The 27,191-nt window shown below is 42.3% G+C and overlaps 1 protein-coding gene and 1 long non-coding RNA gene across 3 annotated transcripts in view; both read right to left on the bottom strand.

Annotated features, from left to right (window-relative positions):
- LOC309700522 overlaps window positions 1-27,191 on the bottom strand; it is a 63,888-nt gene that overhangs the window by 26,702 nt on the left and 9,995 nt on the right. The gene's annotated exons all lie outside the window — the stretch shown is intronic.
- LOC309699730 (zinc finger BED domain-containing protein 4-like) lies at window positions 3,082-7,116 on the bottom strand. The gene is made up of 4 exons (XM_082522877.1): window positions 6,549-7,116; window positions 4,525-5,585; window positions 4,063-4,379; window positions 3,082-3,854 (listed from the first exon to the last, which is right to left on the bottom strand). The coding sequence occupies exons 1-4, from the start codon at window positions 6,750-6,752 to the stop codon at window positions 3,499-3,501; spliced, it is 1,938 nt and encodes a 645-aa protein (XP_082379003.1). The 5' UTR covers window positions 6,753-7,116; the 3' UTR covers window positions 3,082-3,498.

The raw sequence follows: 27,191 nt of genomic DNA, 5'->3' as shown, positions 1-27,191 counted from the left end.
CAAGTTCTCAAGATACTGGTTAGTGTGGCTGTTATCTGTTTACTTACGTAGGAAGAAGTATATGAAGCTGCTAACAACATGGTTTGCACATTTGTTCTGAACCAGGTCAGAATTTCTGTAAATAAACATTTATACTTTACATACTTTATGCTACAAGAGCTCCATTGCATTAAACAGAAGGCAGACATCTCTGCAGCGTCTCCAAAACTGGGCATCTCACACTGGTCAATGTAGATGGTGAAGGGGAAAAACACTGTAATCTGACTGAGCATTTTCTCTGTGAGATTAAACCAAGAACACAAACGTTGGGGGATTTTCGCCCACACGATTGTAATCAAGAGATTGTCATTGTGTTGCTTTAAAGCATTTTTAGGCCCCCACCATGACACTGATGTTGTTTGTGTAAAAGAAGAATACTTTGTTTGCCACATGTAATTGTGCTTTAATATATTTTAATGTCAAGTATGTTTTATTGGGTAAAATACACCCAGTGTTACTGAAAGTGCTACAGAGTCACAAGTTAGTGTTGTAGGGTTAAATTGTGGTCTACAAAGGGGAGTTTGTGGCCTGACCGATCCAGCCCTTCCACGTTGTTGCTGTTGAATGGTCCCTTAACTAAAAAGGAAGGTAAGCTGTGGGATTGTTGTCACATGTAAAAATATTCAATGAAATGCGTTTAATTTTGGTGGTCAATCCTGAATTAATCACACATAACTCACATCTGCAAGAGTGCGGACATCCCTCTGTACTGCACTACCACGTAGCATGGTTAGTTAGCCCGGGTCAAAGCAGGCTCGGTGTTGGAGGGTTTACCGTGGGTGACCCTCGGCACAAATGTGTGAATGTAAGGGCTGAAATTGGAATCAAACCTGAGGAAAAATGATGAACTCTAAAAGTCCTGATCTTGTGTTCTTCCACATTCCCTCACCGCCCGCCTCCTTTATTATTATTTTTTAACTTTTCAGTGCGTGCGTGCAGCATTGACGATAAGGATCTACTTTTACGACCTCCCCCGCCCCCCTCCTTTTTGGGTTCTTCACCACAAATACCGCTGCCTGCAGCCCTCATCTGGTCCCCCCTGTTTGTTTAGCGTGTGTTTATTTGTTTCTCTGTAGTCCTGGGATTAATTATCATAACCATATGCCTGGTTAATACATCTCTCTCCAAGCCAATAGTGTGGCAGCCTGCAACTCCTCCATTTTAATTACAGCTAACATCGTTAGCCTGATTTTGTTTTGTACTTTCCTGCTCATTTCTAAATCCATAATTCAAAATACCAGCAGAAAATGTGGGGCGGGAATAATTAAGTCGTGAGAAGGAACTTGTGCAAAAAGTGTGGCATGCATGGAGGGAAAGAGATCGTTTTCACATCTGAGGTTAGCTACTGACAGAACAGTCCGATCCCAATGCCCCCCACCCCCGGGGTTTCGCTTGAGCTCCTCTACACCCAAATGAGTTATTTATCAGGTTTCACACCAGAGATAAATATACAACCTGCGTCAGGTGCAAATACGCTGATTCGGTGCACAGGATTTAAAAGTCACGCTGTGCTGCGAGGCCGTCTGCGGTGAAGGTGAGGCTCGGGAAGTGGCGCTAATGTATCTGGGAAGAAGTGGTGTCATGGGTTCAGTGTCAGCTCATATTTTACCGGTTTGGCTCAAGGCCAGACAAGTTTCGTATGGCGGAGGGATCGGAGGAGGGATAATGACTGCTGAGTCAATCAGCGCGAGCCGAGCTGCTGTTAGGTCAAAGTCACAGCACGGGGAGAACATGAAAGGGGGGAAGCTGCTGCGCCGCTCGGGCTTGGCTCAGCCTTGCGCACTGACGTAATGACATTAGGTGTTGCATTGCTGTGATGACACCTAAAAAACAGGCTTGGTATCACAGTGAATTTTACATCACTGAGACGATCCCGCCGACGCGGGGCTTTGTTGTGGCCTGCTTTCGCTGTGTGGCGCTTAGGATTAAGCATTCCGCTCCGTTTCACAGGTAATGACATGCCTCCGTTATCACCAGGCCTTTATTTCAATAAGAAATCATCCATTATTTAGCTCCCAACCTCTCTGCCCTGTTCGCCTTCTCCCGCCTTCCTTTCCCTTTCCGCCTGCCTCCCCTTGGATCGGGGCACCCCACTGATTCCTCACTTCAAGGACGAACGTGGCGGAGAGGAGAGGAGTCGACCCAGTCACCAGACAACCTCTCAGAAGAGAGAGGGAGCGCACACACACAAGGCTCTCAGAAGAAATGCGAAAAATGTGTGACCCAAATATACATTGCTTTGTACTCTGGTTCAAAGTTTCCTGTCCTCTCTACCAAACATTCAAGGAGAAGGAAAAAACACAACAATGAATAAATCATACACCGACTGAAACCTACTGTAGTCGTGTTCCTGAAGAGAGAAGGGGAGGAAGAGGGAGAGAGAGGGAGGCAAGGCGGGAGAGCGACAAAGACGCAAAGAGAGTGGAGAGGAGAGCGAGAGACCGAGAGAGAGTTGAAAGTGAAACAGAAAGAGCAAACACCTCTTTGGTGTTTTTGATGGCACTCTCTTATGGAACATGGTATTTCTTGATTTACTCTTAAATCCATCATCAGTCGAGCTAATAATTCGACTTAAGTGCTGCTCTGAAGCAATAGATCACATAAACCAGGCGCCGTCCCCTGTGAACGCTCAAATTACACGAACCAAACCGTCGGAGAGCCTATTAACCAACTTCAGACTTTGATTCAAAGCGCCATTTTTTTATTGCTATAACGTCTCAAATTAACCGATTACTTTGATATCGTGGGGCCGCTCGAGACTCATTTTTGGTTAAGAAACGGCAAAAGAAAAAGCTGGCGAATAAAAGTCTGTGTGTGTAAAAATGCTGAATCCCTTTAGTATTGGAATGACACGAGGCTTTTTCTACAGATTAAGAAAGCAGTGTTAAGCCTTTTGCTGCACTCATTAGGGACTTCCAATTTAAAAGGAAAGGTTGGGGCTTTTAAATTTGGGGTAATACCCAACTGTTTTTAAAGGGGGACCTATTATGATTTTCTATTTTCTATAACACATACACTGTTATAAGCAGAGGTGGCAAGAGTACTCAAAATTTGTACTCAAGTACAAGTACTGTTACACTGGTTAAATTGTACTCAATTACAAGTAAAAGTACTGGTGTTAAAAAAATACTTGAGTAAAAGTACAAAGTACTGTTCTCAAAAACTACTCAGAGTATTAATTACTTTTTAACAGACTGATGTTTTATTCTGTTGTCAATAGCAGGCATTCAACTCGATTCACCAGTATAAATATTTATGTTCAAAGCACATTTTTCAGATGAACAAGGTATAGAAAGGTAACTTGTTTTGTAAATAAATGTAGATATAAAAGGAGGAATTTTGTTTGTTAAAACAATGACAAAAATGTTTCTGAACATGCGTAGAACCATTTAAACTTTTCCCCATACACTGAACAACAGGCAGGTAAGTGTCTTAAAGTCTTAGCATTTCTTTCACACTTTACTTTTTGAACCTTTTGTTCAGTTTCAGCAAGAGCTGGTTTTCTAAATTAACAGAGGCAATCCGACTTCGTTTGGCAGTGAAGTGTAGACCAGCACAGCTAAAAAGTCGTTCACACGCAGCAGAAGCAGGCAGAGCTGTGTTCAGTTTAAGAGAGAGGTTTTTGATGGCTGAGAAGGAGTGCAGCAGCTCCATGGTGTCTGTGGCACAAGCAAGATAACCATCAAGCTCAACTGCACTTTGCAGCCTTCTGGAGATTGGTCTGGAGAAGAATTCATCTTCATCAGATGACTCTCTTTGCTGATCCTCACTCTCATGCTCTGTCGTTTCAAGATGTTGTCTGATGTATGTCAAGGCTGTAATTGCAAGTAGATAACACAATTTTGTTATTTAAATTTCAGTGATTATTCCTGAACACAAATTTAAAATCGGCAAATTCTCAAAAAGGATTGTTTAGTATTCAGGACAGACCATCAATAACTTACAATGTATTAGGTGAAATACTCACTTAAGCATGTGTTCAAATGTAAAAATACACAAAAATGGGATCACATGAATCCTTACCAGCCTCTGTTACATCTGCTCTGTCAGTCCAGGAAGTCTTGAACTTGGGTAAGAGGACTGCAGCTGCAGCCAACTCTGGATCCTCCATCATCGCTCCAAAACGCTTTTGAAGGCCATTTTGCAGGGCTCTGATGAGTGGCACGCATGTCTTGCTTGATGTCTCCAGCCTGCTAAGTTTGGACAGTAGTTGTTGGATTACTGGCAGGAGCCATCCCATAAAGGAAGTGGACTCAGACTGAAGGATGTTTGAAGCTTTCACCAGTGGCTTCATGGTGGTACAGTACTCCCTTAGGAATGCAACTTCTGCAGGACTCAACCTGTAAGACACAACAACAAAACCCACCATGACTATAATAGGGATCTTCTGATTTAATATTAAGAGTCTGCTCACGTTTTTAACCATCCATTAAGGAAAATTCACAAAATTTGAAACCATATTGGTAGGTGTCCAATTTTGCTCACATTTTCACCTTGAACTCCTCACAAATGCTCCTGATGGCATCTTCCCCCTTCTCATCAATGATGCGTATTATCCTTTCAATGGCAAGGTAGGTTGAATTCCATCGTGTTGCATTGGGACGAATGATCTGTAGCTCACACTTGTCCTCTACCACTTCATTAGCCAAATGAGATCGGCCAGTTTTGTTCCAAATGGCCTGGCATTTTGCAAAGGTTGCACGGGAGAGCCTCTTGTAGGTTTCATTCATGCTCTCTGCTAGGGCAGCATCAGTTGTTGCCACAAGGTTTAGCAGGTGACATGCACATCGCTGATGAGGCGGAAGTTGATACTCCAAACCAGAGTCTTCATCAAGAATTGCACTTGCCTCATGGTAGTCCCTATGGTCAGTCAGGTCAATAGTTTCTGGGTCTGCTTCATCTTCATCTTCATCTGCATCATTTTGTGCCCCAAACATGTGGAAGGCCTTGACAAAGTTGGATCCACTATCAGTTGTGGTTCTTACAACTTTGCCTCTAATCTTGTATTGGCAATGGATATCATCAAGCGCACCAGCAAGCATGTCAAATGTGTGAGACCCTCTCAATCTTTTGCATGCTAGTGCTGCAGATCTTCTTTCCAGGGACGCTTCCTCTATCCAATGGCATGTGACTCCAAGGTAACTTTTCTGATGAGCTGACCAACAATCAGTAGTGGTAGCAACAAATTTGACTTTATCCAATTCTGCAACCAAAGTCATCTTCATGTGATCAGCAGCTTCACAGATTCTGGCACGGACAGTGGGTCTGGAGATGACTTTGGCTTGAGGTTGTAATGTGGTAACCAATTCTTTGAAAGATGGCTGTTCTACCACTGCAAATGGCTGTAGACCCTCACATATGAAATTGATGACAAGCTTGTCAACAGTTGCTTGTGGAACATGTTTGTTTGCAGCTCTCAACATCAGGTCTGGTAACTTGGCTTGTGTATTTGCTGAGAGCTTGTTTGGTGTGGCTGTGGTCTTTCGCTGTCGAGATGTTGATGCCACAGTGATATTGTACTGCTCAGTCTTCGATGGATGTTTCCTCTGTAGAGATAAATATTATCATACGTCAGGTTCATACATTACTTCATAACATCACTGTGATTAACACTAAAAGAAAACACATTTTTAAAACATTATTCAACTAGACTTGAGCTAATCTTTGATTGTTGAGCATAGTATAAAAGAGTGGTGAATTGGTCAAATTTTGCAGATATATTGCTGTATTTATTCACAAGTGTAAACCAATTTTGAACGATCATTGCAAAAAACATGAATTTCTGTATACATTCTAAGTTCTGTAATCTGTATACTATCTGTAAAAAGAGTATCGACCAATGTATCAGTATCTAAATTTTTAACTCCTTTTTACCAGTATCACCCTAAAGTTTTCAGTATTAGTCAGGTCCTAAAAATACTAAGAGAGCAAAATATGTGTATCTAGCAAATCTAATTTAAGAAAAGGGATCACATACACAAAAATGCTGCCCATACAGCTAACAAATAAAACCAATCCACATTATGTTCTTTAAAAAAAGATATCATATTGGGAAACATATAACCCTACTGATTAAGAGCCATGTCACTATGATAGACCTATATCAGGCCAATGATACTGATCAACTGATCCATCAATTGGGCTCTGGTACATGTCAGCTGAGAGCTGGAAGATTAATTTGAGATGCAGCTCAGCACTGTGTTCAAGTTTGTTTGTTTTTTTGTTTGTTTGTTTTTTTTAAATAGGCCAGCTGATTGTAGGCCTGCGAGTTTTAAATGACTACAAGTTTAATTTATTGTAATGACGGTGGTTATCCAAATAATAAGCTAAAACATTCCTACGAATTGTAGCTCAATTATGCATGCACACACGCACATTAGCTAGCTCCGTCTTATTTTAATATCAGGCTAACCAATGGCGGTGACAATATCTTAGCCAAACTAGTAACCTTAACACACATGAAAAATAAGAAAGCAATATCATACATGTATAGTTGTAAAACCTCTTACCTCAATGTGTTTTTTTAGATTAGATGCTGAAGTCTTGTAAGCTGAAATGACTGTAGAGGTCAAACAAAGTTTGCACTGCATCTGGACGCTGTCTCCTTTTCTTCCTCTGTACACGAAAAATTCCTCCAGGTATGGCCACGGGCACGCGTCCTCCGTCTTTTCTACGTCGTTTTCATGGTTGACAGTGTTGTCCTCTGTCTCCATTTTGGCTTCTTTGTCTCCAAATCTTTCGTCTATAAAGTAGTTTATACTCCACCATTTAGCACCTCCAGACACCTGTGCCTGCTGCTGCAGCGGAGTTTATTCTTTGCTTACGTCTTAAATTGGCGCGGTTGCGATTGCACGGCCTTATTGGCTGCAAAAATGCAGACGAAAGGTTTGAATATTAATTCAAATTGTGGGCGTACTCAGTAGTGACTTTTGATTTTATAAGTAGCGAAGTAGATTACATGGTGTAAGTTGTACTCAAGTATGAGTAAAATTACACACTTGAAAAATTACTCGTAAAAGTACAAGTACCCAAAAAATGTACTTAATTACAGTAACGTGAGTATTTGTAATTCGTTACTTCCACCCCTGGTTATAAGTGTGCATCAGGTCATTATATGTACAACTAAATCCCAAAAGCAAAAGCTCAAGCTTCAAACTGCACTAAACACTCGGTTTCAGGTATTTTTTCTACTCTTGGCTCTGCATGAGGTGATTGAGAGGGGATTTCTCCAATGTGGTCATCTCAGGCGCAGAAGCCCCACCCTCTGTTTATGAGGGGCAGCCAATCGTAAGAAAGCTGGCTTAGAAGTTGTGTTTTAATATTCTTTTGTTTTTGAATTAATCCTGTTTACATTACCATCATCCATTGTAATGTGCTGTACGGTTAAACTGACTTAAGAGACATCAAAGAACTAAAACAGCTTATTTCAGACTGAAGGGCGAATTGAGGGCTGATTTTTTATATTCTGCATTTAGCCACTTATTAATTACACATTAGATTAAGTTTAGTTTAGTTAAGGTGCAAGTAAAGTGCGACAACACTAGGGAGTAAGATAAGCAGTCTGGCTATTCCCCTCTGACCTCTGACATCAAGAAGGCATTTTTACCCAAAAAACAAGCGCTCACTGGATCTTTTCTCCAAGGTTTACAAAGTTAGTGATCTTTCTTCCCCATTCTGATGCTGACTTTGAACTTCAACAGGTTGTCTTGACCATGTCTATATGCCTAAATGCATTGAGTTACTGTCATGTGATTGGCTGATTAGAAACTTGCATTCAGCAGTTGAACTACCATAGATATGCAGGAAACACCACAACCCTGATCTCGTGGTACGATAATCCCGTGGGGAGCATTTTGTTGGCATGGCTTGGGTCCTTTTCAGTTATCAGCCTCAACATTTCTGATTTGAAATGCTGGATGAACTGATCTCTCTGAGGCTGACGATACAAAAGTGCATTTGACTCGGAGCTTCACTGAATGGTTTGATGAGGATAAAAACGATGTGACCAAAAACAGGACTTTTGTCCATGAAGTTTGGGATTCATACCAAATATATGTGACAGTTTCCTTTTTTACATACTTTTTATTGTATGAATTTTCAGGTGCAAAAAAATATTTGTAAAATCGACTGTAATGTGTCAACAAAATGAACAAGAATTTGAACCTTGACCTTATCAAGTGTTGTCATTTCTGTACTCGAAAGAACTTGTAATGCCACCAAATTTACCCAAATTGACATACTATTTAACATTTTAACTTATTGCAGTGGCTCCTCCTAAGTGAAATAAGGCTTCACCATCAAAATAAGCCACACCAAGGTTATAACCTCAATTTTTCATGGTAGGAAGCCCTCTGCTACTAAACTATAAACTTATATCCAGGCGTCTTTGCTCTTGTGTTGTCTGTGAACACACTTTGATGTACACCTGCTGTGTAGTATATGATAACATTAACCAGGTGTGGTAGTGCCTGATGTTTCCTTGCTGCATGACATACATCAAATTCTTCGTGATGGCTCTGAAACCCAGCGAGACACACTAGAGAAGCCGTCAGAAGACAGGCCAGATCCCACTAAGCAGATCATATATCCCCTTCTTAAATCTCAAACGCCAAGCAGCGACTCTAAATGAAGGCTATCATCAGAGCCCATGGCGGGCTGCGACACAAAAAGTCATCGTTCCATCTATCAGAAGCGAAAGCTGCTAATGATGATGTTTTTCTTCAAGTGCACAAACATCAAGTCCGGTGAGATTTATGTGTGTGTGCTTGACAGAAATGTCTTCTTGCATTACACTTTTGCAGCAGGAAGATGTAATAATTTCCCTTGAAAACTGGGGCTAGACGCACGCTTCCTAATGATGGAATCTTTTGATGTTTAAATTAGGATATCACACGCGAGGAGCTATCCTCCCAGGGCCGCACCTTCTTATGACAAGATTAGCAGCAAAGCAAAGCCATTACTGTGGTTTATTTCTGCCCCAGCCAACTCCCAGACACAGGCACAGAGGTAGGCAGCCATCCAGAGAGAGATGGATCCTGGAGAAGCGCGGGGGGGGGGGGGGGGGGGGGGGGGGGGGGGCGGGGGGGTAGTCAAAAAAAGGGAAACAAGAAACAGCAAGGCAGAACCCAGAAAAGAATAAAAAGAGGGAAAAACTAATGGGGCGCACACTCTTTATATATCCTTTTATTTATAGATCATCTGTGATGCACACAAACCTCCACTTCATATCTCTGTCAGCCCGTCACGATGTCAGCCGTGTCAGCCGTGTCAGCTTTTACACATTTCCCTGTCTTTGCTGTCAACACGCTGAACGATAAAAATTAATAAAGCTGTAGTGCTGACAAGTGCTGATGGACTGCTAGCAACATCTACTTACTTGGATGATTGTCCCATGAGAACTCGGATAGCCAGTGTTGGACAGGAAGGCTGAAAGATGACTGCAAGTGATCAATTTTTATTCCTAAGAAAGGTATAAAAACACTCACTGAGGACTGCAGAATGACTAAAAAAATTGTCCAACTATTTGCAGTGAACGTGTAGCCATGTTCGATGGGGACCGGCCGCAGTCAGTTGCAGACTTGAAAGTGATCTTGATACATCTCTCTTCATTTATAAATTTATTAACAATTGAACTGGGAAGCGATTGCTTCCCACCAGGCGACCTGTGGAATCACCTTACGATTGAAGGTGCTTATCGCAACTACTTGCAATTGGTCTCTGACAAACAAAAATCTTCAGTGGACAAACCACCCAACCTAGTGACACGGAAGTTACTGAAGTCTTTTATTGTGGTGTGACTGAATCATTAGCTATCAAACTATCCAGCATAGATAAACAAGTTGATAGCAACCTAAGGTTCATTCATGGTCAAAATGATTTGGATCCTTTTGTATGAATGAATCTAATCAGGGAAGACTGAACATACCACATCATACAATATCTGAGTTTTTCCTCTGGTTTGCATTGCTTCTCTTGTGCTGCATCCGGTTTGATTCATCTGGACTGCTTTGGTGTGAGTTATCCAGTTTTGGAGAGATCACCCTTCTTTTCTACAGTTTAACCAAATGGCACATGACTTGTGTTGCACAAAACACTACATGTATGTATTTATAAACCTCAAAAGCTATGTCTTTTTCCAGAAGTCAACATTACTCCTCAGCCAAAGCGAACTCCAGTGATGTTTATGTCCCGTAATGCTGTCACAAGCATGACCGTCTCATCGTGCGCACTTCTGTAGGGTGATATGGAAAATAGTTCCTACACAAAACTCCTCAAAACAAGCTTCGTCAGTATTTAAAAAATCCAGGTCATTTCTGGAAAGAAATGTTGCTCCCGAGTTTTTCAAAAGTGTTTCTTGGTACCCAGAACACCACAGGGTAAGTGATGTTTGTTTTCATTATAATTAAGGAGGCAGACAATTATACTCAAACAAACTCGATGAATAAATTGCACTGGAAGCCAGAAAAAACAACATGTATGATAATGGCTTGAAATGCCCCTTAAAAAGATTGTTTCTTTATATAGCACTTTAATACAAGGCACACTGACCGTTTCACAGAGCTTTAGTCTACACATACACACCTTTTAAACAGGTGACAGCAACATTTAGAGCTACAACTAGAAAATGGAAGATGTTACCTTTCAAATGAAGTCTCTATTTGACAACTAGTGAAAAAATGGAAAAAAAGAGGTGGAGGTTAACACAACCCAAATCCCACTCCTAACCAGTGTTGGTCAAGTTACTTGAAAAAAGTAATCAGTAACTAATTACTGATTACTTCCCCAAAAAAGTAATCCCGTTACTTTACTGATTACTTATTTTCAAAAGTAATTAATTACTTAGTTACTTAGTTACTTAGTTACTTTTTAAAAACACGATTTACAACCTGAAGAGGTGATAAAGCGATAGATCTTTCAGCCCAATTCTACTTTTTCTACATAATCCATCATACAAAATGTAATCAAATGGAAAAGTCTCTTTTTTTAACTTGTTTTATCATTTTTAATCTTTTAACTTTATGCATCAAGCAAAAATTTAATTATATGCAACATTCTCTGAGTTGAATAAATGAGTTTAACATTTAAACCTATTTTCTGCACATTCCAGCACATAAAATAAAATAATTTTTTGTGTTTACACTCACTCTTTCAAATAGATGCAAGTAAAACACAGCAGAACATAAATAAAGTCAAAGACTCAGCGGTCCTGTTGCTCTATTTTCACCTGTAAAGCAGGACTGCAGTAGGCGGAGGTTTACCCTGGTGCAGGTGTGCAGCGGTCAGTGGAAGGATACGGCAGTGTCTCTGTGAGTTTCCCATTACGTCGTTGCGCTCTTGGTGCTTCCTTGGAAGTTTAGGGGTTTTTTTCGCTGTAAAAAGAAGTTTTCTTCCCACGCACGATGGACGCTAATGTTTTTGTCACTTTTTATGGAATCAAACTCAAAGTAAGGTCAGTACTTCCACGCTTTAAACGCTGCATGCTCATACTCTCTCCCGCACTCGATATGTGATCCATTGTTGATCTGCACACAGCTGTTGTCACTAACGGCGCACTCGCTTACGTCACTGTCGTGAGACATTCTCGCAAAAAATCAGGGTTTTAGTAACGCAGTAACGCAGCGTTCCTACGGGAAAGTAACGGTAATCTAATTACCGATTTTGCAATAGTAATCCCTTACTTTACTCGTTACTCGAAAAAAGTAATCAGATTACAGTAACGCGTTACAAGTAACGCGTTACTGCCCATCTCTGCTCCTAACACATGATTCGTTGATGGTGATATAGTGGATGTTGCAAGGTTAAGCTCATTTTATCGACTACAAACACATCAGTGGAAGCATTGGAGGAAAATGTATTGCCCAGGGACAGGTTTATCGAGTCACAGACCCGGTGTACATCCTGAAATTCAGTTGTACCTAATAAGAGGCCTTCTGTCCAAACACTAAAGCAGTCAAACACCCTGGGCTTCCGTTATCGAGTAGCATCGGGAGCATTCAGGGTGATATATGCAATGATTATCTCCTAGTTCTAAAAATCATTTAATAGATCGATTAGTACAGACCTTCCCAAAGTGTGGGGCCCGCCCCCTGGGGGTGGGTGGGTGGGCACAGAGCCATGGCAGGGGGGGCGCGGTATGAAAAGGAAAAAAACAAAAAGCTTGGACACTGCTAGCATGGGGCACCCACAGAAACGCAAAGCAGGAGATGAAGCATCGCTGAATACGTTTCCAAACCAACTTCATTCTAAGCCAAAGACTAGAAAATATGGTGAAGCATATCTGCCCTTTGGTTTCACCTGCACAAGTGCCGAGGTAGGTCTCCCCTGCAGAATTGGTTTTCCCTTCGTCGGGAGCAGCGCTGGGCTGTTTAAATCACGGACAAATAGTATCCCACATTCTTCATTTTTAGTTCACAAACACTTGTTATAAGAGAGGCATTTTTTGAAAAATGTATTGATAGCAATGTTGAACTTTATTACACAGGAAAAAAACAACTACAGTGGGGCAAAAAAGTATTTAGTCAGCCACCGATTGTGCAAGTTCCCCCACCTAAAATGATGACAGAGGTCAGTAATTTGCACCAGAGGTACACTTCAACTGTGAGAGACAGAATGTGAAAAAAAAAAATCCATGAATCCACATGGTAGGATTTGTAAAGAATTTATTCGTAAATCAGGGTGGAAAATAAGTATTTGGTCAATAACAAAAATACAACTCAATACTTTGTAACATAACCTTTGTTGGCAATAACAGAGGCCAAACGTTTACTATAGGTCTTTACCAGGTTTGCACACACAGTAGCTGGTATTTTGGCCCATTCCTCCATGCAGATCTTCTCGAGAGCAGTGATGTTTTGGGGCTGTCGCCGAGCAACACGGACTTTCAACTCCCGCCACAGATTTTCTATGGGGTTGAGGTCTGGAGACTGGCTAGGCCACTCCAGGACTTTCAAATGCTTCTTACGGAGCCACTCCTTTGTTGCCCGGGCGGTGTGTTTTGGATCATTGTCATGTTGGAAGACCCAGCCTCGTTTCATCTTCAAAGTTCTCACTGATGGAAGGAGGTTTTGGCTCAAAATCTCACGATACATGGCCCCATTCATTCTGTCCTTAACACGGATCAGTCGTCCTGTCCCCTTGGCAGAAAAACAGCCCCATAGCATGATGTTTCCACCCCCATGCTTCACAGTAGGTATGGTGTTCTTGGGATGCAACTCAGTATTCTTCTTCCTCCAAACACGACGAGTTGAGTTTATACCAAAAAGTTCTACTTTGGTTTCATCTGACCACATGACATTCTCCCAATCCTCTGCTGTATCATCCATGTGCTCTCTGGCAAACTTCAGACGGGCCTGGACATGCACTGGCTTCAGCAGCGGAACACGTCTGGCACTGCGGGATTTGATTCCCTGCCGTTGTAGTGTGTTACTGATGGTGACCTTTGTTACTTTGGTCCCAGCTCTCTGCAGGTCATTCACCAGGTCCCCCCGTGTGGTTCTGGGATCTTTGCTCACCGTTCTCATGATCATTTTGACCCCACGGGATGAGATCTTGCGTGGAGCCCCAGATCGAGGGAGATTATCAGTGGTCTTGTATGTCTTCCATTTTCTGATGATTGCTCCCACAGCTGATTTTTTCACACCAAGCTGCTTGCCTATTGTAGATTCACTCTTCCCAGTCTGGTGCAGGTCTACAATACTTTCCTGGTGTCCTTCGAAAGTTCTTTGGTCTTGGCCATGGCGGAGTTTGGAGTCTGACTGTTTGAGGCTGTGGACAGGTGTCTTTTATACAGATGATGAGTTCAAACAGGTGCCATTCATACAGGTAACGAGTGGGGGACAGAAAAACTTCTTACAGAAGACGTTACAGGTCTGTGAGAGCCAGAGATTTTCCTTGTTTGAGGTGACCAAATACTTATTTTCCACCCTGATTTACGAATAAATTCTTTACAAATCCTACCATGTGAATTCATGGATTTTTTTTCACATTCTGTCTCTCACAGTTGAAGTGTACCTCTGGTGCAAATTACTGACCTCTGTCATCATTTTAGGTGGGGGAACTTGCACAATCGGTGGCTGACTAAATACTTTTTTGCCCCACTGTACACGTAAAATAATCACACCGTGATGCCTCTGCCTTTGTAAATGGAGGGACAGTAACTGCATATAAAACCTGCAGACAGATTAACAGTATTTTGTCTGCCATTCTGCAATTCATCTCATGTAAACAATAACGTGGCGCACAGCGTGACGTGAAAAAAGGCACATACCTTTGACGTTGCGTGACGAACTCTGTATTCCTCATCCACACGTAAATGCAAAAAAGGAGTTTAAAAAATCTCAGTTTTCGGCGATTCAAAACGCCTTTTACGTGTGGACGAAACAGCTGCGTTTTCAAAAATACCTGTGTAGGCGCGGACATAGCGTAAAAGAGTTAGTAGTTTATTTTCTTACTACCTGTAATTTATTGCAGATTACTTGTATTTCCTTAATTGTTTACTAAATGTTTGAGGTGTGAAATAAACCGCAACGGAGCAAAATATGGGTGTGTGTGGTTGGAGGATGTGTTTGGGGGGGGGCATTTTTCTTGTAAAACAAAGGGGGGCCCAGCAAAAAAAGTTTGGGAACCACTGGATTAGTCCAAGGATCTTGGAAAGAAACCTCTTTAAATTTCTTCAGCTCTCATCAAAGACGCTTCTTCAGAAAACAAAAGATGAAGCGTCCCAGGTATTTAATCCCCAGTGGGGGTTGTCCCCTTTGGAGGATCTTGACCCACTATTAATCACGTGCATCATCACATGAACCAAGGTGTGACAAAAGCGTGAGTGATTATTACCAGAGGCTTTGGGTGAAACCTCTGTGAAGCCTTGCCTTACCTTATTATATGACCTATAGAGGTCACCTGACACAGGTTGTGGGTGGAGGTTGAGGCACCTGGTAAAGGACCTCCAGAGTGCATTGTAGGTGGCTCACAGTTGATGTCATAAGCCCCACCAGTGGGTTTAAATACCAGAGGGAGTTTTCACCTATTAATTTTAGATCTAAAGAAGCTTCTCACATAAGAGCTGAAAAGTCTTAAAAGCACTAAAAGACCTCTAGTTCTTTCCAAGCTTCCAACCTAAGGACGACCATGACCCGGATGACTCAGAACCTCAACACACAATGTGTGGATTAGATGATAGAATTACTGCCTCTCAATACAAGCGTCTTGTTTGTTGTCTAAGCATACAACTCTTTCCACGTACCTGGTGCTCTCCATGAGGTGGAAAATTAAGCTGATGTTTAAACTGCGAACCCTAGAGACTTTCTTGCTAACTGTATATATATATATATATATATATATATATATATATATATATAAAACTAAGCCTTAGACATGAATTCTCTTGATTACTGACCACAGCTCATTACCCACTCGCCTTAAACCAGAGTCTATGTTTTACCATATCAGTAGCAGATATAACAGGACTCACACACACAGGCACAAAAACCACACACGGACACAGCAAGGTTGGTGTTCTTTGAAATTTTATCACGCTGAACAGGGGACATTACCTGTGCTTTCATGGCAGAGAGTGGCTGCTGGGTAGGTAAAGCACTGAGAGCTCTCCACCACTCCACTCCTTTCTCTCTGCTCGCTCGCCACAGTTGGGGAAGAGAGAACAGGCAGCCGTTAGGACAATAAAGAGAGGGACGGCAATGGCGGCTCCCCTCTGAGGCCCTTTTCATGCTCTCAGGTTGAGTCACAAGGGCCCACTTCATTGCCGTTATCCAGGGATGGGAAATACATAGCTTCTCTTTAAAACTCTGACCCGGCCTTTTAGTCCGGTGCGCCGGGGGCTGATTATCCCCACTCACCCTTTTAAAAAAGTCATATGAACACACATGCACGCACACAGAAATGCTCCACTCACATTTAGAGAATGAAAGTGGCGCGCGCACACACACGCATACAGTAGATACATTCGCCAAGTGGCTCATATTTGCAGAGGTTACAGCCCAGACTCGGGGACAGATCTATATTTAAGAGGGGAATACGGTAAGCGTTTAACCTTGGATTTGAGGTGACTTTGAGTGAGGCACAGAGGTGTGGGAGTTGCTTTGTCGGCGAGCTCTTTCTGCAGTATTTTCTCATGTTCTCAGTGAGTCAGGCAGCCAGGCAGGCAGCGAGTCTGTGAGCTGAGAACTAACGGCTTGTTTTGCCGGGTCTTCTTTTTGAAGATGACCTTGGGCTCAAGGTAAAACACACTGAATGTTTTAACAGGCGCTCAAAGTTTCATGCTCTTCCGTGGGGTGTGAAGCCCGGGCTCATATCTCATCCCAGCCAGAGACTACCGACTGCTAGAGCTAGTCTTCTCAAGGTCTGAACTTCCCTGTGACAGGTGAAACAGACTTTTGGAATTTCAAATTCAAGCAGAGATGAGCAAACAAGCGACTCATCAAAGTCGGATTTCAGCGCACATGCGTGTGTGCGTTTCCCGTTCGCCCCCAGCTATGTTTACTCATTAGCTCGCCACGTCCAGTACCTCACAAGATGAAAGATGAAGCCGGGGACTGATAATGAAAGACAATGCAGTCAACAGCAACAAACAGCACACACAAAAGCCCTACTGGGAGCTCGCATCTCACGGCCACAGGAATGGGTGTTATTAGAACACAATTAATCAGGCTTTCAAGTGGGATTTGGTGGGTGGGCTGCGGGGAAACGAGGAAAGGTTTAGGTGAGTTATCCATCCAAGTTGGGAATGATTGCAATGAGAGCAAAAACACTGATTATGAGGGGGGGAATGGGATTTTGTTTTGATTAGATTTTAACAACTTTAATGACTGGTAATGTAAGCAGAAAGAGCTGAATACCGAGAAAGTTTCATTTTCTCCACCACAGAGATGAAAAAATCTCTTGGATTTACTTTGTACAAATGACATGACTCTGTCGTTGTTTATAATGCAGAGTTTAAAATATTCAGTATTACAGAACAGGCAGTGTTGCTCCTCTTTAATTTTTGTTTACCCATTATTAGGCTCTGACTCTGTCAAATTAGAGTAATGCATGACAGCAACACTGGTCCTCACTGTGTGTGTGTATGTGTATATATATATATATATATATATATTTTTTTTTTTTTTTTTTTTTTTTTTTTCCTAAGAAAATGGGAAGTAGGTACAGGGGATTTAAAGAAACTTGCAAACATATGTGGAAATATAGTATGAAAAAGCAGTTTTAAGTCGTCTTCAGGAATAGTTCTCCAGGCTTCTTGAAGGACATTCAAAGCTCTTCTTTGGATGTTTCTGCTTTTTGTTCTGTTCTCTGTCAACATGATCCCACACTGCTTCAATAATGTTGAGGTCCGGGCTCTGGGGAGGCCGATCCATGACTGATAGGTTCCACTGTGTGTTTTTCTATCCAGGTATGCTTTTACTGCACTGGCAGTGTGTTTGGGATCATTGTCATGCTGAAAAATTAAAGCTGTCTGTTATGAGATGGTATTGTGTGTTGGATCAAAATCTGATGGTACTTTTCTGTGTTCAAAATCCATCAATTTTGACAACATCTTCAACACCACTGGTTAAAGTCCAGCTAAAACCATGACAGAGCCTCCACCCTGTGTTACAGATGGCTGTGAACACTCATTCTTTTACTCCTCCTCTCCTGAACTCCTTCAAACATACTGATTTGAACTAAAACATCTGAGGTAAAACTAACGCTAAACATGCACAGTTTCTGCAACAGAAACTTTTGAAACTGGTTACTGAAACTGAATTGTTGGTGAACATTTGTGTTTCCAGCACACATTTTAAAAAAGTATTTATTTTTATGTTTCCTAAAATTGCTGAAGTTGCACATTAACATGCAACAAACTGACTTCATCCCCTTTTTTATTGTCAGAAACTGTTCAATAAACGACTTTGTTTCCAGACACAGCTGGGAGATATAGAGATAAACCAAATATTGGAATACTGATTGCATCATTGCTTGGCAGTTTTTGTGCACAGCTTGGATTTTTTATTTTTTATTTTTGTGCTTTCCTCAGCTTTTCTTGTGCTACGTCACATTTACTCTCAGCTTAAACATTTCTCATGACTAGTCAGCTGTTTAAACCATTCGTAACTACCCGTTTATTATTTCAGCTATTCAGCCGCTAATTTGAACTACCGCAACACCAGCACATGCACGCTTTAGATCCAGTTTAACGTGTTCAGACTGACGCATCTGAGCAGGTGCCATTGTTTACGGAGGGCTGTGCAATATTCTGTGTTTTGGTATTGATCTGATTCAAAGTAAATACAAGACCAGTATTGTCAACACTGATACTTTTAACCTACAAAACCAGCTTACATAGCGGAGAGCAATGTTTATGAGATTGATCATCATTAATCTGAAAATTCTGAACACATCTCTATGATTACTACACAATAATAAGCTAACAAAAAAACTCAGCTTTCATCTTTACATGTATTTTGAAACTTGTTTTTTTCTTCTTTCTTTGTGGAGGCTTAGAATGTGCCCGTCTCTAAATCACTTTGGGTCAACTTTTGCTGTTTAAATGTGTTATAGATGATATTTTCCATACGTGTTTGAGGAATAATTTTTCATTTCCCCCAAAATTATTATTGTAATATATTCTTGGGATACATACTGATCAAAGTATCGATTCTATCGCGCTAATATTGATCCGATACCAATACCAGCGTTGGTATCAATGCTATGGATATTTGGATCGATCCCCCCACCTCTGCTTTGTGTCGAATAGGCTGTGGGTCGTAATAGGCTAATAGTTTGTTCCTCAAAAGGCATCATCATAGTTTAACTGTAACCACAGACTGTACATTTCCTTTATTTTTTTTCACTGCGCTGCACGGGCTGGCTCTGTTTGGTATTGAGACCCTCATTTTCATACGGCCTCTAATTTGAAGAATTACAGTATATGAAGATTCTTGGGCAAAACAAGTTAGCATCTGCTGTGTTGAGAAATACTGTAAGTCCTCTGTTTACAAGCATATTGTGTTTGCCTCCGTCTGAGGGCCTGCGGGGTGACACAACACAACACAATTCGTCCTGTGTAGCGCTGCATGCTGGCCCGCTTCTGCTTCTGTTATTAAGAAGTCCGCAGCTATGCCAAGCGTGTGTACACAATCCTCTGTTGTTTGGGTGAGCAGCACTAGGTAGTGTTAGCATCGCGCGCGGCAGCCGAGCCGAGGATAAAGCGTGCGTTTCAAGTCGAGGAATGCCAGTCTGCCAGATTCCCTCTTTTTCCCTGCAGCATCTCCGGCATCTAATCCATGACCACAGACATCCCCCTCATTACCGCCAAATTACATGCAAATTTCCCCAAATAAATGAGTTTTAAGTACTTGACAACCTGTCAGCCTTGGAATATTGAAACGTTCTGACGGCTAGATAAACAATCAACAATAATCACTCTATGCAAATTTGATATTTCCTGCACAATTACCAGAGGAAAAAAAACATCCACTATAAATAACTGGACACACAAAAGCATCTGGCATTTGTTCAGGTTTTGAACAGATACGGATGCAAATGAAAGATTCTTTAGGATGTAATTGATTCAAACGTTGCTGCACCTCCTCTGCCTCCTTTTATTGTTCTTTTTTCCTCCTCCTTGGCACTTGTTTTCTTTCCCCCCCTCCCTTTTCTCTTTATCTCACCGCTTTCAATATACACAGATAATGGCTGATGTAAATGAGAGAATGAGAGAAAGGGAAGGAGAAAGGAGGATGTGAATCACCTTTCGTCTACCTCTTGTTCCAGCTTTTTCATGAGGAGATGTGTGCAAAATAACGTGCTCTTATGAAGTGGATTGGAGATGACTGTGGAATTGAATGCGAGGCTGAGAAACGGCGAGCTCTGTACGTTGCTTGTGAAGGAGATTACTAAGCGCCGCGAACCCCTCCCTCCCACTCGCTCCTCCACAACGCCCAGAGATTAAGACTGACAAGAACATATCAAGTCATTTCAGGACAAGCAGATCTCTCACTCTCATCTCGCTTCCCTGGGCCTTTCTTTTGAAAACACTCTCCCCACACAGTCCGGCACTTTTCTCTCTCTCTGCTCTTTATGTCTTTTTTCATCTCCCCTTTCCATCTCTCTCCCTATATCTCGGCCTCTCTTCTAGATTTGTCTGTCTTCTGTCCACACTGAGAGGCCTTGGAGGGTTGTCTCGAAGGCGTAATGTGTGGAGAGTCTGACCTCGACGACCACTGGCCTCAAGGATCAGGACATCTATTAGCGGGGGCTAACAGCTTTATCCCTGCACCTCCCGCTGGGCCTCTCGATCTCGGACCCCAGCCTGTTCCCTAACGGCCTCGGCTTGCTCTGAGCTTCAGGTGTGTGTTTTTAATTGCTGCCAATCACCAAGGCGGACAAACGGTCAGCTGAGCAGACAGAGAGTAATGGGGTTACACTGTAGTTGGAGGTTAAAGTGATTCTTGTCATTTCAGTGTAACAATCTGATCACACAGGGATATTTTAAGTAAAAGGGGCATATGCACATAGAGTGGACTTTAATACCCAGACATGTGGTGTTTAGGCTTGTGCTATGCCCATTATTTGTGCATCTGAACAAGCCATATGTAGGTACATGTAAAGTACTGTCAACAAGAATGTATGAGCATCAATCATATAATGCCCCCTTCCACCAGCACCTACTCAACTCGACTCAGTTTTTAGGTTTTTCCATTAGGTGGTAATACCACCTAGTTGAGACAGTTCTTCTACTCCCCTCAACTTCCACAAAGCATAACAATACCTGGGTTGGCCAGACAAAAAAAAAAAAAAAAAAAAAATATATATATATATATATATAAAACGCTATATTGCTAAAAAGCTGTTTTTCACATAAAATTATTTTAAATATTCACAGCACTGCAGTCAATATTATATATAGATTTAGTCATGCAGGTTGAAGGAGCCAGGGATCGAACTACCAATCTTCATGAGGGAAAGCGTTAAAGAGACCCGTTAAACTAACTTCTAGCTTCATATCTTGATCCTTGGGCTACAGTAGCTTACCATGATTCAAAGTCCAAAATAATCCTTATTTGTCTTCAGCTAGTCTTCCTTTAACCTTTTAAGTACCGTAGAACAAATCAGCCAGACCTTGTCTTTACATTTTTACACGCTGGTTTCCTTTTTGGGGGGATGGGGGGGCATTTCAACTTGCTATACATCAATACAACCTTTATGTAATAATATGTACGTAATAAGTCCACAAAGCACAAAGTCAAACATCGCTTTTCAGTAGGGTTTTGATAGGCGTTGATGGGGAAAAAAAAGCTACAATTCCTGTGAAAATGGCGTCACTTCCTGTCATTGCAGTTAGTGGCACCTATCAAAACTACGTGATATGTATAGTCCAACGTAGGAAGTGCTGTGAGCAGCTGATCAGATCGATAAAGCACCCGTGTCTAAATTATATTGTTATTGTAGTGTGGGATTTTTTCTGTGATTTCTGCAAACCCATTAGCGGAAGGAAGGAGCTCTGAATTCATGATAAGTAAGTGTAGCTGCTCTAACTTACTTGGTTACAATTCTATTAGCATTTTAAAAAGATCCAACTTACTTTTTGGAAGCACAAAAAACCCCATAATAGGTTCCCTTTAGCCTGGACCATAGCAGGATGCTTGTAGTCCATGAACCTGCATGCTGTCACTGGTGCACAACAGTGTTGCCTGAATGTGTTATATATTTGTGCCGGTGAATAACGTAACTGTGTTCTGGAGAGTCACTTCCTTTTCTCAGTGAGATACTACACATTGCTTTAGATGCAGACCAGGAGCTCTCAGGGCTTTTGGTGCCTTAAGGCACAGGTGCTTTATCCCATGACTGCACTGAGGTTGCCCTGGTTACCTAAAAGCACACAGGTACTTACTTTTTTTTCTCTATTTTCTTGTTGTCAGACAGAAGATGATCTCCTCGCTGAGATGCCGCTGACAGATCAGGCACATTCAGATAAGGGTGATATGAGAGGGAAAGCGCGGGGATGATGGGGATCTCTGAAGCTGCTGCGGTGGACGTCCGGGATTGTTGGAGGAAGAAGGAGAAGGAGAGACGGGAGCAGAGAGGCGGATGGTCATGACGGCGGCGCTGACGAGCGGCGCCGTTATCAATCATGGGCTGCTCTATTAATTTCATCAAGGCCCCGGTGCCTGGTGACATTAAATGACACGCTGGTTGGTCCGATGGTGTCCCTGAGGTGGCAACATGACCGGCCGCCGCTTTTGAAATGCAAATCAGGCTTTAACCTTAAACAGAGCCGCCTGGCCGAAATTATCTTTCTGCCTCCGAGTCAGGTGCTCCTCTCCCTCCTTTCCATTTCTTCCCCCTCTTCCCTTCAACTGCTTTTGCTTCCCACTTTTCCTCCTTTCCTCCCCCCTCACAAAAAAATCTCTCCCTCCCGCTTGTTCTTCCACCAGCTTGACCCCTGGGGTACAGGAGATGGAAAGAGCATCTTTAGAAGAAGCGACAGATAAAGGCAAAGGTGCAGGAGGGCGGGGAAGGAAGGGGGGAGGAGGAAGAGAGCGGCAGTGCTGACACCAGCATTCTGTCCTGATGAAGGGGCAGAGGGGCGCCGCCACCAAGCCGCCAAGCCCGGGGATGAAGACGTCTCAAGGACGAGCAGTAGGGGTAGTCTCCTTCTGTCCGACTACCCCACACCGAGGAAGGCAACGGCTGCGCTTCCTCAGATCTGAGCCAAACGTCACAAAAATCAACCACCCTTCCAAAGTAAAAGCCACCTCAAATTGGTATGCAGCCCAATCCATGTGCTGCGCCTCGTTTTGGCCCCAGGATTTTTAAAAAATCCCCCTTTAGAGGAACTGTGCCATTAGAGCTGTCAATATTGTGAAGCATTAGCGTGGGCCCAGACATGGAAGGATTGGTTACCAACATGCAAGAAGCTGCCATTGTTCCTGGAAAGGCTTTTTCCTCCTCTTTATTCTTTATCTGAGCAGACTGAACCCATTAATTTTAATTGAGACATCAGACGAGAGTGAAACAGAGCGCTGCCTGGACAGGCGGCAGATACATGACAGAAAGGCAAAAAATATTCAGACTAAAAAAAATAAAAAAGCGAGAGAGAGAGAAAGAAGACAAGGGGAGGGGGTGGGGGAAAAGAGGTCCCCGTGGCAGCACAAACAAACATATCATAAACACATGAGAGCTATCGCTCCCTTTATCTTTCTGCTTCTCCATCTCCCTCTCATTTTCATTCCTCTGTCTCCTTCCTCCCCTCTTGTGCTGTCTGTCTTTAAAGAACAAAGCAACACTAAGCAAACTCTTTCAGCACACAAATTCTCCTCGCATCGCCTAAATCTCAATATGCTAGCTGTAAACAGCATTTTGTACACTCGATGCAAATCGAGATCTATATATGACTCAGCAAGTGCTACAGTAGCTGTGGGACTTGGCATGTTTGCTGTAACTGCAGATGCTTGCATTATGCAGCCAAATTCCTTTTGACATTTCCGTGTTTTTAAAAGATCACATCTCACATAAAAGGTGGAGATCACCTATTGGTTTATGAGCTTCAGACTGAGAATGTTTAACATCAACTTCTTTGGTTTTTGGAGACTTAAGTGACCAGATTGAATAATAATGCATTTTTAAGCACACAGATATAAAGTGCATAACAGTTTGGATAAAGCATGCATGAAAGATACTGCAAATTTTGGTATCGATCTAATACCAGGTAAATACTGGGCCAGTACTGATACTTGTGCGTGGTTAGCAGTTTTCAAATTCTGAAAACATTTCAATGACTGTGATTTTTTACATGATAAGCTTTTTACGTATATTGAAACTTGGTTGTTTGGAGATCTGGAATATAAATGTGCCTTTCTTTAAAGCACTTATATAAATAAAAAATAAATAATAAATGTGACAGTCAACACAAAATAGTTTAGAAATTTTTCATTGTGCATGTTTGAGTTATATTTTTTAATTAAAAGAAAAGTTAATTGAAGGCAGTTCAGTGGGCTACACACTGAACTATTACGGTAGTATCGATCCAACACCGATATCAGTATCAATTGCAAAGCAGTGAAGGGAACTGGTCACACTGATATAAAGAGGTGGTTATTTGTGCCAAGTAATGCAAAGATAAAATGTTTGTCAGATATTTTGGTGGTTGGTGTGTTGATTCACAGCAGTTTGGCCCTGGCTTTGATTGGATCTGGGGCCTCTGTGTGCAGAGTCTGCATGTTCTCCATGTGGCTGTGTGGCAGGCTTCCTCCCATAGACCAAAGATGAGCATATTAGATAAATTGAGTCTAAAATGGATGTAAGTATGAATGTGACGAATTATGGTTGTCTGTTTCTGTGTGCTATCCTTATAGGGTTAGGGCTAACAAACAGCTGGGAGAGGCTCCAGCCCAAGATCCTAATTTCAAACTAACTGAATTGGGAAGAGGTTTAAATATTCAGACCAGTTTTCTTTTCTTTTAAATGTGTGTGAAGGAGCAGCAGCAAAAAAGTTGCATGATTTAAAGTAAATATCTATGCGAGATATCCGAGCGCTTCCCTCCATGTGCATGTAGAGTGTGTGTGCGTGGAATCAGCAGCTATACATGTTAATGCCTCTGTGTGTGTGTGTTCAGGAGCCAGGGGAGGGAGGCGAAGGAACTGCAGAAACGAGAAGCTAAGCCCGTGATGTTAAGTACGGGGAGACACCTGGCACAGAAACTTAAGTGCTTCCACCAAGTATCATCAACCCAAGATTAAAAGCATCGAGAGGGAATAGTGGGAGGAGAGGGATGGAGAGTGAGGAGGAGAGAGGGGGAGGGAGTGATCATGCATATGACAAGACGGTGGGAGAAGGGGGGGATCATGAGAGGAAGGGGGTGTTTCTAAAGGCAACAGCACAACAGGAAATGCAGTCACACAGTGTGGAGTGTGCATGCGTGTTTGTACAGGGGGAGTTACTGCTTGCAAAAACACGCAGGGATACAATGCGTAGGATATGTCAAGGTATGAGTCAGGAGTCTTGGTCCTTGATTGGTAATAACAGGATGTTCTTCCTATACAGACGCCGTGATTGGTTTGAATCGTTTTCCAACTACAGTGGGCATGTTTCACCTCACAACATTAGAAAATAATTGGAGTTACCAGGTTTTACTCTCCAAGCCACCCCCCCAAACCACATAGGCTGATTACCAGACAATCTTTCCTCAGATGTCTCTGTCTCAAGACTAGTATGTCGAGGGGCTGCTGATTACCGTACAAAAATACCAGGCTAACATCCTCTATCAATGGCAAACAACAGGATGTGTGCACTGTGGTCTATGCTGGGCCTGTATGTGTATGTGTGTGTGCTCTATCTGCTCCGAGTCGTCTTCAGAAATTTGTGTTTTGATTGCAGAAAGTAACTGCGTGTACGCCTCTTTAAAAAGACGTCTACACTCTCTCTCTCTCCCCTCCCCATTCGCCGCCACTCCTGCGAATGGTTATTATTATCGTCATCAGCGGAGAACGGTGAAATCAGGGCCCTGACAAGCAATCTCTTCTCTAACTCGATCGCTCCCGGCACTGCAAGAAATATCCATCACCGCAGGTTATTTAATCCCAGGATAGGGTGTCAGCGTCATGTTTTTCAGCAGATTTGATGAAAGCAAGTCGATATACATGCCTTTAAAGTGATGAAATGCCACTTTCCCCGCCAATTATTTACCCTTTATACTTCTTAGAAAGATAACTATGTGGCAATCTGCCTTTTTATTGGACCCAGAACCTCTAAAAGTGCTTCAGAAATCCTCACAAAATTATATCCGCCGCAATGACTGAAGCTATTTTCATAATTTCTCACTCGATTAAAGAAGATCGGGTCTCGAAACGGCTTGCTAGGACCGTCACTTTTTGCAGCGCGCCTCCCTCTCTCTTCCTCTCCATCCAGTCAGCGCACTTGTGTGCATCCTACAGTCGTATTGACAAGAGGAGGCTTACAACTGGCATACACAAGACCCACTACAGGCTTAATAGCGTTTCAAGTGTTTTCTCCTGGACTTGTGTCGAATCTTACATCTGAATAACAGGCCGCCGTCAACATGAAGGAGCTGAAGAAGAAGCAGCGTGGCGAGATGGCTGCCGCAATGAATCGGCGGCCTGACCATCCAGATAACGGCATGGAAAATCTCGCCAAATTAGTGTGTTTCTCCTTGTACAAAAGCTTGCCTGGCTCAGGTTTTCAGCGAGTCAGCGATGATGATGATAATGATTATTGGGCCGCTGCTGCTGATGAGGAGGAGAAACTGATACCAATTCTTCTATTCAAGGAGGAAATGAAATGGCAATTTAAATGACCCAAGGGTCCACAATAACTCCATTCACAGGCCAGTGAGTCATGATTGCAGATTTTTCTGTCTGCCAGTGAGTCAGGTACTCCTTCATCTTCAGGACAGAGGAGAAGAGCTACAGCTGAGCTTTGCTCTCTCTCTGTGGCTTAGCACCGATAATCCATCCCACAATTCTCCTCTCGTTCTGAACCCAGAAAGAGGATGAAAGATTTAGACTTTCACCCTTGGTCTCTGAAGCCTTGCTCTGTCTGTCTTTTTTTCCACTCCTCTCTTGCACAGAACCCTCCTCACTCTCCTCTCCATCTCTGTTTGTCTCTCGTTATCCTTCACCCCATGACGCAGAACAGGAAAAGATCTTGTGATGATTATTTCACAAGCATGCTGATATCATCTTTGTGGGTTTTCTTGGCTTCTCTCATCTAGGAAGAGTTTTACAAATGACTGAACAGAGAGCTGACTCAATACTGTAGAACATTACCTTGAAACCTATTGAAGTCTTAACAGTAAACTTTGAACACGAATTCAGGACTAATGGAACGAAACAGTGAAGCATCATCTGCATAGACTATAGATTTATACACAGGCTAGCACTACCACTACTTTAAGGGACAAGTTTTCTAAGTAGGATTCTCTCAGTCTTGTTGATTGAATCATGTCCTACTTTTTCTTTCTTCAAATATTTAAGTAAGATGTGCTGGTATAGGCTGTGGCATAGACTCGGACAGGGTCAGACTGTCAAGACATTGCATTAGAATAATGCATCACAGCTCCATCACAATAGAGTCTAACAAAGAGCAGCAATTTCTTTGAGGCTAAGGAAGATGAATAGCTACCTGATTAAGATTCATT

The sequence above is a fragment of the Aulonocara stuartgranti genome (assembly GCF_965226115.1).
Source record: "Aulonocara stuartgranti genome assembly, chromosome: 23".
In the NCBI taxonomy this organism is placed as follows: Eukaryota; Metazoa; Chordata; class Actinopteri; order Cichliformes; family Cichlidae; genus Aulonocara; species Aulonocara stuartgranti.
This window is presented reverse-complemented; position numbering and strand designations above follow the sequence as displayed.

Bases quoted from the DNA above. Each gene is read 5' to 3' on its own strand.
- LOC309699730 (XM_082522877.1), bottom strand. From the start codon at position 6,752: ATGGAGACAGAGGACAACACTGTCAACCATGAAAACGACGTAGAAAAG. The intron at 5,586-6,548 runs GTAAGAGGTTTT...TTATCTCTACAG, and splicing joins ATCTAAAAAAACACATTGAG to AGGAAACATCCATCGAAGAC. The intron at 3,855-4,062 runs GTAAGGATTCAT...TTGCAATTACAG, and splicing joins AGCAGATGTAACAGAGGCTG to CCTTGACATACATCAGACAA.